At 53.8% G+C, this 15,035-nt stretch overlaps 1 protein-coding gene across 1 annotated transcript in view; it reads right to left on the bottom strand.

The window, feature by feature from the left end:
- Positions 1-2,568: 2,568 nt before the first annotated feature.
- Positions 2,569-15,035, bottom strand: part of PSD2 (pleckstrin and Sec7 domain containing 2) — a 37,340-nt gene continuing 24,873 nt past the window's right edge. The window contains exons 8-15 of the mRNA XM_045550951.1: positions 13,000-13,089; positions 11,444-11,487; positions 10,259-10,449; positions 10,035-10,105; positions 9,529-9,686; positions 8,572-8,716; positions 7,378-7,521; positions 2,569-4,728 (exon numbers count right to left, since the gene is read on the bottom strand). Coding sequence (XP_045406907.1) covers positions 4,519-4,728; positions 7,378-7,521; positions 8,572-8,716; positions 9,529-9,686; positions 10,035-10,105; positions 10,259-10,449; positions 11,444-11,487; positions 13,000-13,089 — 1,053 coding nt within the window. The 3' untranslated portion in view covers positions 2,569-4,518. The remainder of the gene's footprint in view (positions 4,729-7,377; positions 7,522-8,571; positions 8,717-9,528; positions 9,687-10,034; positions 10,106-10,258; positions 10,450-11,443; positions 11,488-12,999; positions 13,090-15,035) is intronic.

Below are 15,035 nucleotides of genomic sequence, written 5' to 3'. Positions count from 1 at the left end.
GGGCAGTCCCTGGGAGGAAGTGACCAATCTCCCTGGCCCCAGCTCCCAGAACAGCCTTCCTCCCTCTTCCAAGAACATTTACCAGGTGTCGCCCCTGGCTCTGGGGAACCTGGCCAAGGGACTGACGCACATTACTCTGCTTCAAATTCAGCCTCAGAACTCTGGCCCAGTTCCTGCCCCGGATCCACCAGGCCGGACTGAGGCAGCAGTTGCCAGGCACAGGTGGGCGAGGAGAGCAGAGTTGTGCAGTTGGCACTGGGGCAGCCAAAGCAAGATGACCCTTGGAGCCTCAGGCACGTCACAGGCAAATCCTGGACATGCAAGGTGGCATAATGGGTGCCGTTGACTGCCAGGAGGACCACAGCTGTGCAGCTCATAAGCCCACAGGGTGTTACTCTTTCCCCAATTTTATAAACCCTCAGAGCCAGGGCCTGTCCAAACCCGCAGCCCCCGGTGCGGAGTACATGGCTTCAGTATGGAAAAGGCAGATGGAGGTCCAGGCTTACGCAGCCTTTCTCCTCATCAACCAGTTTATTAAACCAGTGCCCACCAGCAGGAGCTGTTCAGTTCCAGCCAGACATCAGGGAGTCTTCAAAGAGCTGAGGTGGTTGGTATGCATGTGCGTAGCTTTGTGGGGGGGGGGGTTGTTGAATGTCCCTAGGATGTGTGTAGTCGGAGACCTGCAGTTGGGAGGGACAGAGTGGCTTGTGGTTGAGGTCTCGGGCATCCATAGGCCCGAGTTAAATTCCAGCTTGCCCCTCACTAGCTGTGCGACTTTTCTAGACTGCAGTTTCCTCACTGTGAAATGGTGACACACATCCCTACCTCAGAGGGTTGCTCTGGAGGTTATATGTACAAAGGACCCTGCACTGCTCTGGGCACATGATAGATGCCTACTAAATGGCTAATTTCATGGTGGTGATGACAATATCCTGTGCCTGGCATCCTTGAATCACACAGCCAGAGAGTGGCAGAAACTGGATGAGGGGGAGATGATGGAGAAAAGTAGAGAAAGAACTGAAGTCATTGTATTCATTGTTGGGGGGCTGGAAAAAAGTACCTGATACAAAGAAACAAAGGCAAATCAGGACTAAATGCTGCATAAACCTGCAAATCACTGACCCTCCCAGGCCCCATCGGATGATCTCACCCAGACCCCTGTGCTGCCTCTGAGTTTGCACTTGGCTTTAAAATTCTCCGAGAGCCAGTTATTCTTCTATGTAACCTCTGACCTCTATGGGATCCCAAATTAACTCCATATGACCTCTTGGTGAATCCATTGACCTTCTTTGTATGACCCAGATTAGTGTCCTCACCTGACCCTTCCGAGGGCTATTTGTCACTGCTGCCTTCTAAATTTGAGAGTCAGAAACTACTCCCATGACTCAAAGGAACCCACCGACGTCTATGTGACCCTCAGTTCATTCTGAATGACCTCTTGGCAAACTCATTGACTTTCACATGACCTATTTGGTACCTTCATTGCTCTGGATTGTAAGATACCTGCGACACCTGCCGAGAGTCTAAGGCCAGAACCTAACACAGCTGCTGGCTCTTTCCTCATCATGCCGTCCACGCATTCGTTTCACAGGTGTGGCTGGGACCCGGGAACACACTTGACCAGAGAGGTGCCTTCTCCACTCTCAAATTTCTGCCTTGGGGAACCTTTAGCACAGCCTTTCAGGAAGAGTTGCAACCCTATGAAGCAACTTCCCACTACCACTCTGTTCCCTGGGACACTTGGGACATTTGTGCAGCTTCCTGAGTTGGGGTCTTCTTCCCCATGCCCTCAATTCTTTCTTTTCTCTGCCAGGTCTTTTTTTTTTTTTTTTTTTTTTTTGAGACAGAGTCTCGCTTTGTTGCCCGGGCTAGAGTGAGTGCCATGGCGTCAGCCTAGCTCACAGCAACCTCAAACTCCTGGGCTTAAGCGATCCTACTGCCTCAGCCTCCCCAGTAGCTGGGACTACAGGCATGCGGCACCATGCCTGGCTAATTTTTTTTTTATATATATATTTTAGTTGGCCAGATAATTTCTTTCTATTTTTAGTAGAGACGGGGGTCTCGCTCTTGCTCAGGCTGGTCTCGAACTCCTGACCTCGAGCGATCCACCGGCCTCGGCCTCCCAGTGCGCTAGGATTACAGGCGTGAGCCACGGCGCTCGGCCTTCTGCCAGGTCATTTTTGGTTTCTCACCCCAACCCCTCTCAGAGTCCCAAACGGTAATGGTAATCACCTGTCCCTCTCCCCACTAGACTGTGAGCCCCACGAGGACAGGGAGCTAGCCAAACTTTTTCTCACCACGGTGTCCCCAGCACCCAGCGTACAGCACTCATGCCGCACACGGGTGGCTCTCACTTAATGAGGATACAGGTGGGGGAAACACTGTCATCAAGGGTCAGCCCTCCAAGGAATCCCTCAGCCTGCAGCCACTTCCCAGGACCACCAGGTGGCGCAAACCGCTTACTGCGTCTCATCAGCCCCTGGATTTGGAAAGTCCTAGAAAATGGGCATATTAGAGGCAGAGGTTGTGGGGAGAACATAAGCGTCCATTAGAATGCAGGAAGAAATATTAGAACTTTGATTTAGATTTATTTTCATCTCGTCTTTTTTAAATTTCTATTTTTGTGTATGTTTTATAATGTACATAATATTTTAGTACAGTAGTACATGTATATAATTTACAAATAAATAATTATACAATTAAGGAAGCAAACTAAAAATGTTTTTACTGAGGGGAGGCACAACCAGTGCTCGGGAAGCACATCTGTCTGCAGCTGCCAGAGCTCACATCTCCGCTTTCCACCCCCCGCCCTCGTGGAGCGGAGGGTGGAACGCTGACCCTGAACACCAAGGGACCTCTGAGGCAGCACGGAGAAAGTACAGAGAGCTCTCGTCTGTTGCCACATTGTGTTTTCCATTTCATTTAAATGAACATTTACTTCCTCTGAGCAAAACAAAGGGGCCAGATGGTTTGGTTATAAAACACACTTCAGCTGATCCAATTTAAAAAATCTGGATTTAAATCACTACCTCTCTCCACGTACTCAAATGTCCTTTGCATCAAATGTGAGAGAGCTTGTAACTGTTAGGTACTTAGTTGCAAGGCTGGCTTATTTAACTAAATACGTGGCCACGGAGGTCCAACTGCTGACCGGACTACAGCACTCTAAACAATGGAGAGGTCTGCTCAGCACGGCTGCACCGAGGCTGCCATCGCCGCCGCCCACTTGCCAGTCTCAGGCATGCAGGGTTAAAGGGCGCTAATCTGTGATTATCACGTTGCAAAGTTCTGTGTTCCTCCCAGACATGTTCTTAGCTAAGCCTTCCTGATTCACTAGAAAAATGAAAGGAATAGCAACCTAAAAACGATAACTTGTCATTCCACCTTTTCCCAAGACCAATGGCTTCCACAGCCTTCCCCACCTCGCATCTTTGGGCTTGTTGACAAGTGGCTATTTGCGAGGCAGAGTGTCTCATATTCCTGTAGTAGTAGATCTGTCCAAAAGGTCACCTCTGGAGCTCAGAGACCTGGCAGCACCAACATAAAGACCCAAACATAAACAGGGCCATTGTCCCATCCCCCTCACCCCCCAGAATGTCCACGGGACAGATGGGGTGGTGCACACATGCTCTACTTTTCCCGAAAGCATCAGCTGTGAGAGCCGTGTAAGTCCCAGGCCAGCCAGCAGAGGGAAGAGACGGAGTGAGGGAGGTCCCATCGCTCCGCTCCTCCACCAGAGCGTCCAGGGCCGCCCTCCTCCATGCCAGGTGGAGCTTCGGAATCGGGCCTTCCTCCATGTGACTGCATCCTCTGACGCCTATCAGTTCCCAAACCCATCTTTAAAGGGGGTCCTTATACGTATATTCTCCTTATACATGTACATTTATGTCTGTATAAAAAGGAGGCAGCAGTGGCCTCGACGGCGGCAGGAGAGGTGGACGCTCAGGTGAGTGCGGTCAGCTTGGCGCTGAGCGGGAGCGGCCGGGCCTGGTTATTGCGATGCGAGGCCGGAGACCCGCGCCTGTTCCAGAGGGCGCTGGGGGGAGGGAAGGGAGGATGGTGCTGGTGGTCTGCAGACCTGCTGCTGCTCAACTCGAGAAGGAGGAGGAGAAGGGGTGGGCTCCACACTGAGACCTGGAGTCGTGACCTGCCCCCGCAGATGAGGACACGGGGGAGGAGCTTGGTGAGAAAAGGAAGACCGAGGAAGACAACGGCCCTTCCAGCTCCCCTGGTGAGGCGGTGTCTAGAGCATGCACACAACTCCCTGCACAAGGAGGCTCTGTGGGGCGGAGGGAATGAGGGCTGGGGAGAGGGTCTGAGGCCCAGAGATGCCCCAGGATGCAGGAGGGACAGCGCCGTGAATGGCCTCTCCGTCTCCTCGGCCCACAGGCTCTCCCCGTGCCTCTGGCTGCCCGTCAACTGCCTGGAGCTTGGTCCGAGTGGCCCCTGGCTGGAACTGTGCTCGCTGACCCCTGTGGGGGCATTCACCCGCCTCCAGGGCCTGCACAGCCACACCGGCTAAGTATCATGCCCAGTGGCATCCTTTGTGGCTTTGCTGCCAGTCACAGGCCCGTGGCCCTGGCTGAGGGCAGGGCTCGAGTGTGTCTTCCGGAGAGAAGGGTCATCCCCTTCCAGGGTGGCCAGACGGGCCTCAATCCGATCCAGATCGTCTGAGCCCACTTTGATTTTCACAGCCAGGAGGTGGATATAGGTCTCATAACGGCTTTTCTGCAGAAAGGGCAGAGAAAGGCCAAAAACAAGGTCAAAAGACAAATAACAAAATGGGGGAAGATACTCATACCTTATATGACAAAAGACTAATTTCCTTAATATGCAGAGAGCTCTCACAAATCAATAAAAAGGAGAAAAGTCATCTAACAAAAAATAAGGGACTTGCACATAAATTTCTCTCATAATTTTAAGAATCTGAATAATTGGCAATAATTTCTTGGATATGGCACCAAAAGCACAGGCAAGAAAAGGAAACATAGACAATGGGACTACATCAAAGTTTAAAACTTCTGTACATCATAGGATACAATCAACAGAATGAAAAGGCAACTGACAGAATGGGAAAAAAACATTTGCAAACCATATATCTGATAAGGGTCTGGTATCCAGAATATATAAAGAACTCTTAGAATGCAACAACAAAAAATAAACAAACAACCCAGTTTAAAAGTGGGCAAAGGACTTGCATGGACATTTCTCCAAAGAAGACATTCAAGCGGCCAATAAGTACATGAAGAGATGCTCAACATCACTAATTATCAGGGAAATCCAAGTCAAAACCACAAACAGATATCACCTGGCATACATTAGCACGGCTGCTTGCAGAAAACAGAAACTAAGTGCTGGTGAGGATGCGGAGAAACTGGAACCCACGTGCACTGCTGGTGGAAACGTAAAATGAGGCTACTACTATGGAAAACAGTGACGGTTTCTCAAAAAGTTAAAAATATACTTTCCAAGGCCGGGCGCAGTGGCTCACGCCTGTAATCCTAGCACTCTGGGAGGCCGAGGCGGGTGGATCACTCAAGGTCAGGAGTTCGAGACCAGCCTGAGCAAGAGTGAGACCCCCGTCTCTACCAAAAATAGAAAGAAATGATTTGGACAGCTAAAAATCTATATAGAAAAAATTAGCCAGGCGTGGTACATGCCTGTAGTCCCAGCTACTTGGGAGGCTGAGGCAGTAGGATCGCTTCAGCCCAGGAGTTTGAGGTTGCTGTCAGCTAGGCTGATGCCACGGCACTCACTCTAGCCTGGGCAACAGAGCGAGACTCTGTCTCAAAATAAATAAATAAATAAATAAACAAACAAACTTTCCGTATGACCCAGCAATGCCACGTCTGGGCATATATGCAAGCGAGCTGAAAGCAGGGTCTGGAAGAGGAGTCTGCAGACCCACACGCACAGCAGCGTCGCGCACAGCAGCCAAAGGCTGGAATAACCCAGGGGTCCGTGGGTGGATAAATTGATAAACACAATGCGGTGTAGACACACGATGGAACATTTCCCAGCCTGAAAAAGGAAGGAAATTCTGACACATGCTACAACATGTATGAACCTCGAGGACATTATGCTAAGTGAAATAAGCCAGTCACAAAAAGACAAGTTCTGTGTGACGCCACTGACAGGCAGCAGCTAGAGGAGGTAAAATCACAGAGACAGACAGCAGGGGGCGGCTGTGGGCCGCAGGGAGGGGGTGGGGGCCAGTGTTCAATGTGTGCAGGACTTCCGTCTGGGGAGATGACAAAGTTGAGATATCGGTTGCACAACAGCGTGAACAGACTTAGCACTACTGAACTATACATTTAAAAATGGTTACGATGGTGAATTTTGTTACGTGTTTTACCATAAATTAAAATTTTTTTAAATCAAAATCAAAAGAGTAGGCCGGGCGCCGTGGCTCACGCCTGTAATCCTAGCACTCCGGGAGGCCGAGGCGGGTGGATCACTCAAGGTCAGGAGTTCGAGACCAGACTGAGCAAGAATGAGACACACCCCCCACCCCCGCCGTCTCTACTAAAAAAATAGAAAGAAATTATCTGGCCAACTAAAAATATATATAGAAAAAATTAGCTGGGCATGGTGGTGCATGCCTGTAGTCCCAGCTACTCGGGAGGCTGAGGCAAGAGGATTGCTTGAGCCCAGGAGTTCAAATCCACCCCGAGCAACATAGCAAGTCCCCCATCTCAAACAACAACAACAAAACACAAGGGAAGGGAAGAGAACCATGCCTGGCACGTAGCAAACATCAGTCCACTGTAGCTTTTGCCGTCACCATCTTTTACATTGTGGAGAGTGGATCTGAGATTTCCAAAAACCTAAAGCTTTCTGTTTTACAAAAGGTCAGGATCTATCCTGGGAACTCTCCTCTCCCCCCACACCTCAGTAAGACGTCAATGTGGCAATCTAGAGACTGGGACTGGTGACGTCCTGCCCCTCACACTCTGGTGGCCTTCCTGGCTCGGTCTCGGCCTTTCTGTCTGTCCACCCATGTGCAGGGCAGTCCAAAATGGACAAGTGGCTCCTGCCTCCCTCCCCAACCCTCACCCAATGAAGGTGGTGCTTGTTCAGCCCCGCACGCTGCGGGCCAGTCCTGGGCAGGGGGAGACGGGGCGAAGGGAGGGGCAGCCCGCAGACTGGGCGCCTGGCTCCGTCAGCACACGTGAGGGGGGCTGACACAGGGGCAGGTCATGTGGACAGGGCTTGGGAGTCTTGAGTTGGTTGTAGAAGCGTCCGGAGGGGCTGGGCCAGTGGGAGTGTGGCGGTGCGGGAGGTGCCTGGAGAGGTGACGGCGTTGGCACCGGAGCCCGCGCCCCGGTGCTCTCTGGGCCTCCCCCCAGCTTCGCAGCGCAGCCCCCCAGGGCCCACCTCGAACGTGAGATAGTGCTCCTTCAGCCGGAACTCCTCAGCCTCCTTGGACTTGAGGCCCCTCTCCACCGGGTGACACCTGTGCTCAGCCAGCTCTGCAGTCACCTGCCTCAACTTATTCTCATGAGACCGCAGCTGTTCCTCCTGCAGAGACAAGTCCTGCACCGTGAGGCCCCCTCTCCACGTGCCGCGGGGCTAGGTCTGATCGGGTCCCCCAGGAGCTGCTTCACCAAAGGGAAATTAAGGCAAAAACACGAGGGGGCGGGGCACTAGGGGGCGCTCTCCACCCTCCTCCTCCCCTCGCTGCACGGCACCGGCTGTCCTCCACGCCCCGGCGGGCTCAGGAGACGCGAGACCCGCACACTGGTCTGTGCACCCGGACACTCCCTGGCAGACACGCAGCGGCCCACGCACACCCCCGGCTCGTGTGAACTCCCACACGCACACGCAAACACCCTGGGCCAAGGCTCCGCCCGACACACACGTTCTCACATTCAGGCCCAGACCCAGAATCACACCCAAAGACAGGCCGCGACACTGTCACTGATGGACAAGCGCACACCTCCCACCCACCTCTGTGCCGTGTGTGCGTGCGTGTGTGGACACACATGGGGGCTTGTGTCTATGTGAATGCACCACGTGTGTGCGTGTAGGAGGCGTGTGCATGTGCATTGTGTGCACACGCACAGGGGCTCTGGGGGGAAGTGGAAGCCACGAGGGCCCCATGGGCAAAGGGCCGGCAGGTGACAAAGATGGGGAGTTTGCAGTGTGCCGTGCCCTCAACCTCTCAAGTTCAGGCCCACCATGTATCTTTTCCTCTCCAAAAACCCCCGAAAACCTGGAGTATTGATGAGTTGGAGTTTTTTAGGATTAAAAATAAAACATTTAAGCAGCAGATGAAGGGTCAGTCACATGTCACTTGTCCCCAGCTCCCTATGACACACACTCTCTGGCATCCGTGCCCAGATGCACACAACGCCACAGACCCAGGGTCACATCTGCGGGGATGCACTGCCTTGGCAGAGAAGCACACCCAGGCCACCCGCCAGAGCCGCCAGGCCTCGGTGTGGCAGGCGGTGTGAGGGGGCCCCAGTCCTCCCACCTGCGCGTCGGGCCGAGGGGGCGGCTGTCTCAGGGGGGGCCTGGGCGGGGGCGGCAGCCTGGGGAGGCGGCAGCGCGTGCAGGGGCTCGTACCTGGCAGAGGCGGGTGGTGCAGGAGGGCAGCAGGGGCCGGCAGAACTTCTTCATGGAGCTGACGGCAGCCGGGAAGGCCGGGGCCGAGAAGATGGCCGCCACCAGGTTGATCCTGAGGATCCAGGACAGCATCTCTTCCTTGCTCCTGGGGACAGGCGGGAAAGCGAGAGGGTGCTGGCTTCTCACAAGAGGGCTCCCAGTCCCCGCACCCGGCATCCAGCACCCCGCCTTGGGCCTGGCACAGAGGAGGCACCGATGCCTTGAGATGGGCGGGGAGGGCGAGTGGCCGGGTGGGGGGGCCCTGCCAGAGCCGTGCCGGGAGCGTCCCCTCCTTCCCAGCTCCCAGGTGACCTGGGTTTTCATGTGAAAATAAAACTGCCCAGGTCCAGGGCTAGTGGCCCCAGGGGCCACGGGCCGGGCAGCACCAGAGGCGGTGGCAGCCGGCGGAGCCCCCACGGCCCCTGCCCTGCCCGCTGCCTGCCCGGCACGGAGGGCCCGAGGCTCACCTACTGGCCTCCCTCCCTTCGAGCTCATGTGACACACGAAACCCCAATCTCAAGTCACAGAAGGGGCGGGCATGGAAGGAAGGCCTCACGGTCAACTGCAGGGCACGTCTTTCCCACCCATCCCCCATGCCGAAAGCGAAGGGTGATTCCTGAAGATGCCATCTGCCCCATCCCTCAGGGACTCCAGCGTGCCTGGCATCCTCTGCAGGGCTCGTGCATCCCAGCTGCTGGGCCTGTCCCCAGAGTTTCTGATTCAGTAGGTCTAAGGTGGGGCCAGAGAGATCACACTTCTACCCAGGTTCCAGGTGACGCTGAGGGGACCACACTTTGGGAACTACTGCTTGGGGGACCCAGCTGTCGTTCTGTGCCAAGCGTACACACTCCCTCTGAGGGCTGTGCATGGGGACACAGAGGAGCGCTGCAGGGTCGGTGCTGCCACTGGGCCACTCACGGTGCCTGGAAGAGGAAGACCCTCCAGTCGGCCGTCTTCAGCTTGAGCACGTTGGATTTCTTGCTGTAGTCAGAGGCCTGGGTGGCCAGGGCGTGATGCACGCGAATGGCATTCTTCAAGTCACCCTCAGACAGAGCTTTGTCAGGCCTGTACTCATCCTGGACAGGGGCGGGTGAGCCTGTCGGCTCTGGCACGCTGACCCACTCTCTCCCCCAACCCACTCCTCCCTTCGTTCCAGGTCCCACTGCCAGGATGCCTCGAGCACCCCAAGGAGAATCACTCTGGGCAACCCTCCCCAGCACTCCAGTTTGTCCCAGAGGCTGAACCAGCCTCACACCTCGGTACCCACTGAGCCACTGGGCATTTCAAAGACCCCTCCCTAAACCTCTGAAGCCCTGAGTGGGCCCAAGTCAGGAAGGCTCACTGCCCAGGACCCTCTGGGCACCACACAGGGGCTGGGTGGGACTGAGCTGGCCCACCCTGGGTAAGGCCTCTGGGCCTCTCACCTTCTGCAGGTACAGGATGGTCCCTTTGAGCACCGCGTAGAATTTCTTCCAGCCACGCCTCCCACGGGGCGCTAGGGAGGGTGGCACAGGTAGTGTGGCCGCAACCACATGCCTGATATCTCCTACCCGCCTCCCCTGACTTGTGCATCCCCAAAGGAGTGGCCGGGAGACAGGCCCCTCTGTGGCAGCATCCCTCCCCACGCCCTTCCCCGCCTGACACCCACTCCTCTTGCCATCCATGTCGGCGTGAGTCTTCCGGGTCAGCACACCATGCTTGTAGGTGGTGGCACTGAGAGCCTGCGGGACATCCAGGAAGGGGTTGCCACCATCCAGGATGCGTGTCACTTTCTTCATGCCTGTCCCAAACTTGTCATCCACCAGCTCAGACAGGGATTTCCTCAGCTCGTCCTCATCACTGGGAAAGTACTAGGCTTGAGCACCACCTCCAGGGAGGCCTCGGACCCCCATGGTCAGGGCTTTTCCCCGCCAACCACCCCCCGGGGCCAGGAGCAGCCGCAGGAGGCAGAGATGAGGAGGTTTCAATCCCAGATCATAGGCTCCGTTCTGACCCCTGACTTCTGATCTGTGATTGTTGGCCTCCATGCGCCAGTGGATAATTTACTACCTCTAGGTCTCCTTCCCAGTGTTCCTCCTCCTCTCTCCAACCCTGACAGCCCAGCCCCGGGAGCATCCTGTAGCCAGACTGAAGCTGCCGCATAAAACCCTCCAACACGCTGGCGAGGGCAGGCCAGCAGACGGGGCCCCTAAAGAGTGGGCCCCCCATGGGAGCCCTGGCAGAAGAGTGCCAGCTCTTCCCGGGGGGTTGGGCTCCTGCCCATCCCTGCCTGGGACCTCTGCATGGACCTGAAGGCACAGGCTGCCCTGAGAGCACAGCAGAGAGAGGATCCCCCAAGAGTCTCTCACAGTCTCCCCAACCAGCAAGGTGACCACCCCTCTCTCCAGACGTCTGGGCACCTCCAGGTCTCACTGTCTCTGTAGGGGAAGAAGTTAGGGGGAAGGACCCATACCCACTGCTGAAAGCAGTCACCATCTAAAGACAGTCATATTCTTGAGGTTATAGGGGACCCATGCCTTCTTCCTGCCTAACCCCCAAAATGGAAAGAGCTGTCATCACTGGGAATTGTGGCAGTATCCCCAGTACAGAAAACCAGTTGTGGACATGATGAAACTAAAGTCACACTTCAGTCTATTCCATAGCATTGTAAACATTGCACACCTTTTATCAAACCCAAAGGGGAACTCAGCACTGGGTGCTGCTCTGCTGGACAAGGTTGCCAGGGCACTGGGTTGGGAGAGATCAGCACCATGGAGAGTGGCCAGAGTGACCAACCTGCGCCCCCGCCCAGTGATGCAGGCTCCCCATACCTGCGCCCGCGGACACTACTCACATGGCCCATTCCAGCTTTTCATTCTTGATGGAGTTGTAAAGGGTCTGGGAGAGGAGGAAAGGTGAAAGAGAGAGGGGGGAGTTCAGGTAAACAGTCAGAAAACCCCCATCTACCTCCAGTAACGTGGGTACAATGAGGGAGCCTCTGTTCAGCCAATGGGGCAGAGTGGGTATTTGATTCACACCTGTTTGTTGGATGGATAAGTGAGTGGGTGGGTGGATGTAGGGATGCGTGGTGCTTAATTATGTGATCATTTAATGTCTGTCTCCCCTAAGAGACTGTAAGTTTCACAAGGTTGGGAGTTGTCTATTTGTTCATCACTGAATCTCCAGTGCATAATCCAGAACTCAGCATACAGTAAGTGCTCAACAGGGTGGATGGATGGACGGATGGAGGAGTGGATGAGGAGGGATAGGTGGATGAGAGGGAAAATATGTGGTGGATGGGTGAATGAAAAGGGGGATGGGTGAGTAGACAGCCGGTGGATGAGGGAGATTTGGGTGGGTAGGGAGATATATGGGTGAGGGTATGGGTGAATGGATGAATGGGAGGGTGATTGGGTAGATGATTGGGTAAATGATTAGGTGGATAGATTTGAGGATGAGTGGGTGGATGGGGTTGGTGGATAGGTGGGTGGGTGGGGAAATGGATGGGTAGGGGGATGGGTGAGTAGATATGGGGTGTGCAGGGGGAGTGTTTGGGGTTAATGGGGTGTATGTGGGGTGATGGCTGAGTGGTTGTCGTGGTGTGTGGAGTGTTTGGGTGAATCGGTGGGTACGTGGGTAGGTGTATGACTGAGTGGCTGGGTGGGAGGATGAATGGCTGAATGGAGAAGTGGGTAGATGGGTAGACGAGTAGATGTGGAGAAGTGGATAGGTGAGTGGGATTGTTTGATCTCACAGACAAATCTGTTCTTAACAAGTGTTTCCTGATGGCAAAGAAGATAATTACAGTAAGAAGAGTGATGGAGACAATGTTCTACTTTTTGACCTCCAAACTCACTATTCAACTATCCCCCTGGTATCACCGGGCTCTTCAAACCCACTATCTGAAAATGAATTCATCATCTACCCACCCCCCCAAAAAAAAACCCTGCTCCTCTTCCTCCTAAGTGGAGAACTGACCAGCTGGGAAGGCCAGAGTTCCACCCTGGGTTTCAACCTCAAAAGCAAACTGGATTCCCTTAATTCCTAGTGATGCTGGAGAAACGGGTGGGCTTTTCCTTGTAGTGATGATAATGATGGTGTGGTGACGGTGAAGGCTGTGGTGGTGGGTGGAGCTGTGACAATTGGTGGCAATGTTGGTTATACTGTGACAACAACGATAAAAATGGAGCACTAAAACCAAACCTCACAAAGGGATCCCTCTGGCTAACTCGGGGAGCACAGAACAGTGAAATGTTGAGCTGGATGGTCTCTACCTTTGTCCCAAAGGCATGGTGGCCCTGCTCCCAGTATTACAATCCTGGAATGCCAGGGTTTAGTGGGGCAGAGACGTCTCTCCTCCACACCCACCCAGGGCACAGCTAGGGGCGTGGGACCCTTAACAGGTAATACCTTCAGCAGATCTTTGGCAAAGTCTTGGCCGTCATTCAGCTGGTCCAAGTTGGCAATGAACTGCTGACAGGACATCTTCTTGCCAATGTTCTGTAATGGAGAGAGGCTCTGTCTGAGCAAGGCTGGGGAAGAAGGCGGGCGCGGTCCCACACCCCGCCCGGCCCAGCCAGAAGGGATGAGGCAGCATCGAGGGCGGCAAAGAAAATAAGTTGCCTGAACTTTCCTTTGTCTCTGAGAGTTTATGAAGCTCTTTTCCACAGCCAGATGCTATTTGATTCTCAAGCACCACAGGTGGTCAGGGTTCTCCTCAAACCCAGGGGAAGGAGGCAGGGCTGGACGAAGCACTGTAAGAGCTGACACTTGCCAGGTGCCTACTGTATCCCAGCTGTTGCACCTGACACACGTCACCTTACTTCTTCCCCAGCATAAGGAGGGGGGAGGTAGGTGTTTTTACTATCCCCATGTGACAGGAAAGGAAACTGAGGTGCAGGAAGAGGGAGTGACGCGCCCACGGTCATGCAGAGAGGAAGTGGCAGGGCCAGCGAGTCTGACGGCAGGTCCCGTGCTCTCACCCGCTACGCTGAGGTTACCTCTTCCGAGGCCACTCAGCACAGGACTTGCACCCAGGCCTCCTGGCTTCCGAGCGGAAGCTGAGTGTCCCGCCACAAGCGTCTCCCCTCTCCCCTGCACGGAGGGCAGCGAGACTTCCAAGAGGTATGTGATGTGAGGGAGGGTTTGGTCTTACGACAGTCAAAACTCAATTTCCCCCAACACACATGGGTGCCCCATGCTGAGCTGGGCTGGGACAAAGAGACCCGAGCAGACATGTCACTCCTGGAGGCACAGACAGGCACAGGCTGGAAGTGACTGTGTCCCCACATTCTGCCTCCCTTTTTAACCACCGAGTAGCAGGGGGCTCAAACCCTGCAAACCAACACCTGATATTCACACTTCCAGGCACTCCTTGGAGTGCCCCCGTGTCAGGGAACACCGGGCGACACCTCATCTTTATGAGGACGAAGACCCTTGAACACCAGGTACTCCTGGCTGTAGGATATTGCGGATTTGGGTTTGCTGTGAGGCAGTGTTTTTCAAGATTTACCTACAGAACCTTGGCACCCCATGAGATGGAGATTTTCTCAAAAAAGGATTTCATAATCAAATAAGTGTATTTACATGTTTCAGTCTTTCACATGCTTGTGTGTGTTTCTGGTCTTCGAGGAGAGGATTCCATGTACAGTTTCCCAAATTTATTGACCTTGGCACCATTTTAGCAAAGACAATCTATTAACATCACGTGGGACATTCACACACCACAGAAATAATTCAGAAAACAATGATATAAGGCTTTATAAGCAAGTATTTTCAATGCCTTTTCCAAAGAGAAAAAATCCTATGTGTGCCTTGACATAAATGTGTTTTGTGTGTTTATGTGTGTAGTTTTACATGTATATATGTGCTTGTAAGTATAAATAGCCATGTGTGTGCATTTCAAGAGAGGAGTGTGAGGGCAATGTTGATGATATTATCTTTGAGCGCAACACACGCTGGACATTCCCCAGCCACTAGCTGGGAGGGCAAAATCAAAAATCACCAGGCAAGACTTCTAATCTTAGTAATGTCCGGCTACCCTGTCAGTGGTGAACCTTCCCAGAAGAAACAATTGCTGGTCAAAATATTAATAAAACATGTGTGTGAAAGCACTGGAGGAAGTACCAAAGAGGCGCAGATCCTGCAAGGAAGGGAAGTGTGGCGAGGTGACCGGCGAGGGGCAGCTGTCCCCCCGGAAGCCCTTGCTGATTCACAGCAGTGGCCAAAGGGCTGGGCGACTGAGCGGTCTCATAGGACAGGAGAACAAAAATTGGAATCAGGGCCCACCAAGGACAAGGGGTCCTGGGAAACACCCAGTTACACTTCAACAAAAAAGTTGAAATTAAGAAAGGAACAGAGAGAAGGAAAATGATCCCAGATGGAAGCATGGAGAAGCAGAAGGGGATGAAGAGCACAGAAAGAACAGGCAACTCTAAATGAATATC

Source organism: Lemur catta, chromosome 5 (assembly GCF_020740605.2).
Source record: "Lemur catta isolate mLemCat1 chromosome 5, mLemCat1.pri, whole genome shotgun sequence".
Taxonomy (NCBI): Eukaryota; Metazoa; Chordata; class Mammalia; order Primates; family Lemuridae; genus Lemur; species Lemur catta.
Note: the sequence above shows the minus strand (reverse complement) of the source record. Positions and strands in the feature narration are given on the sequence as shown.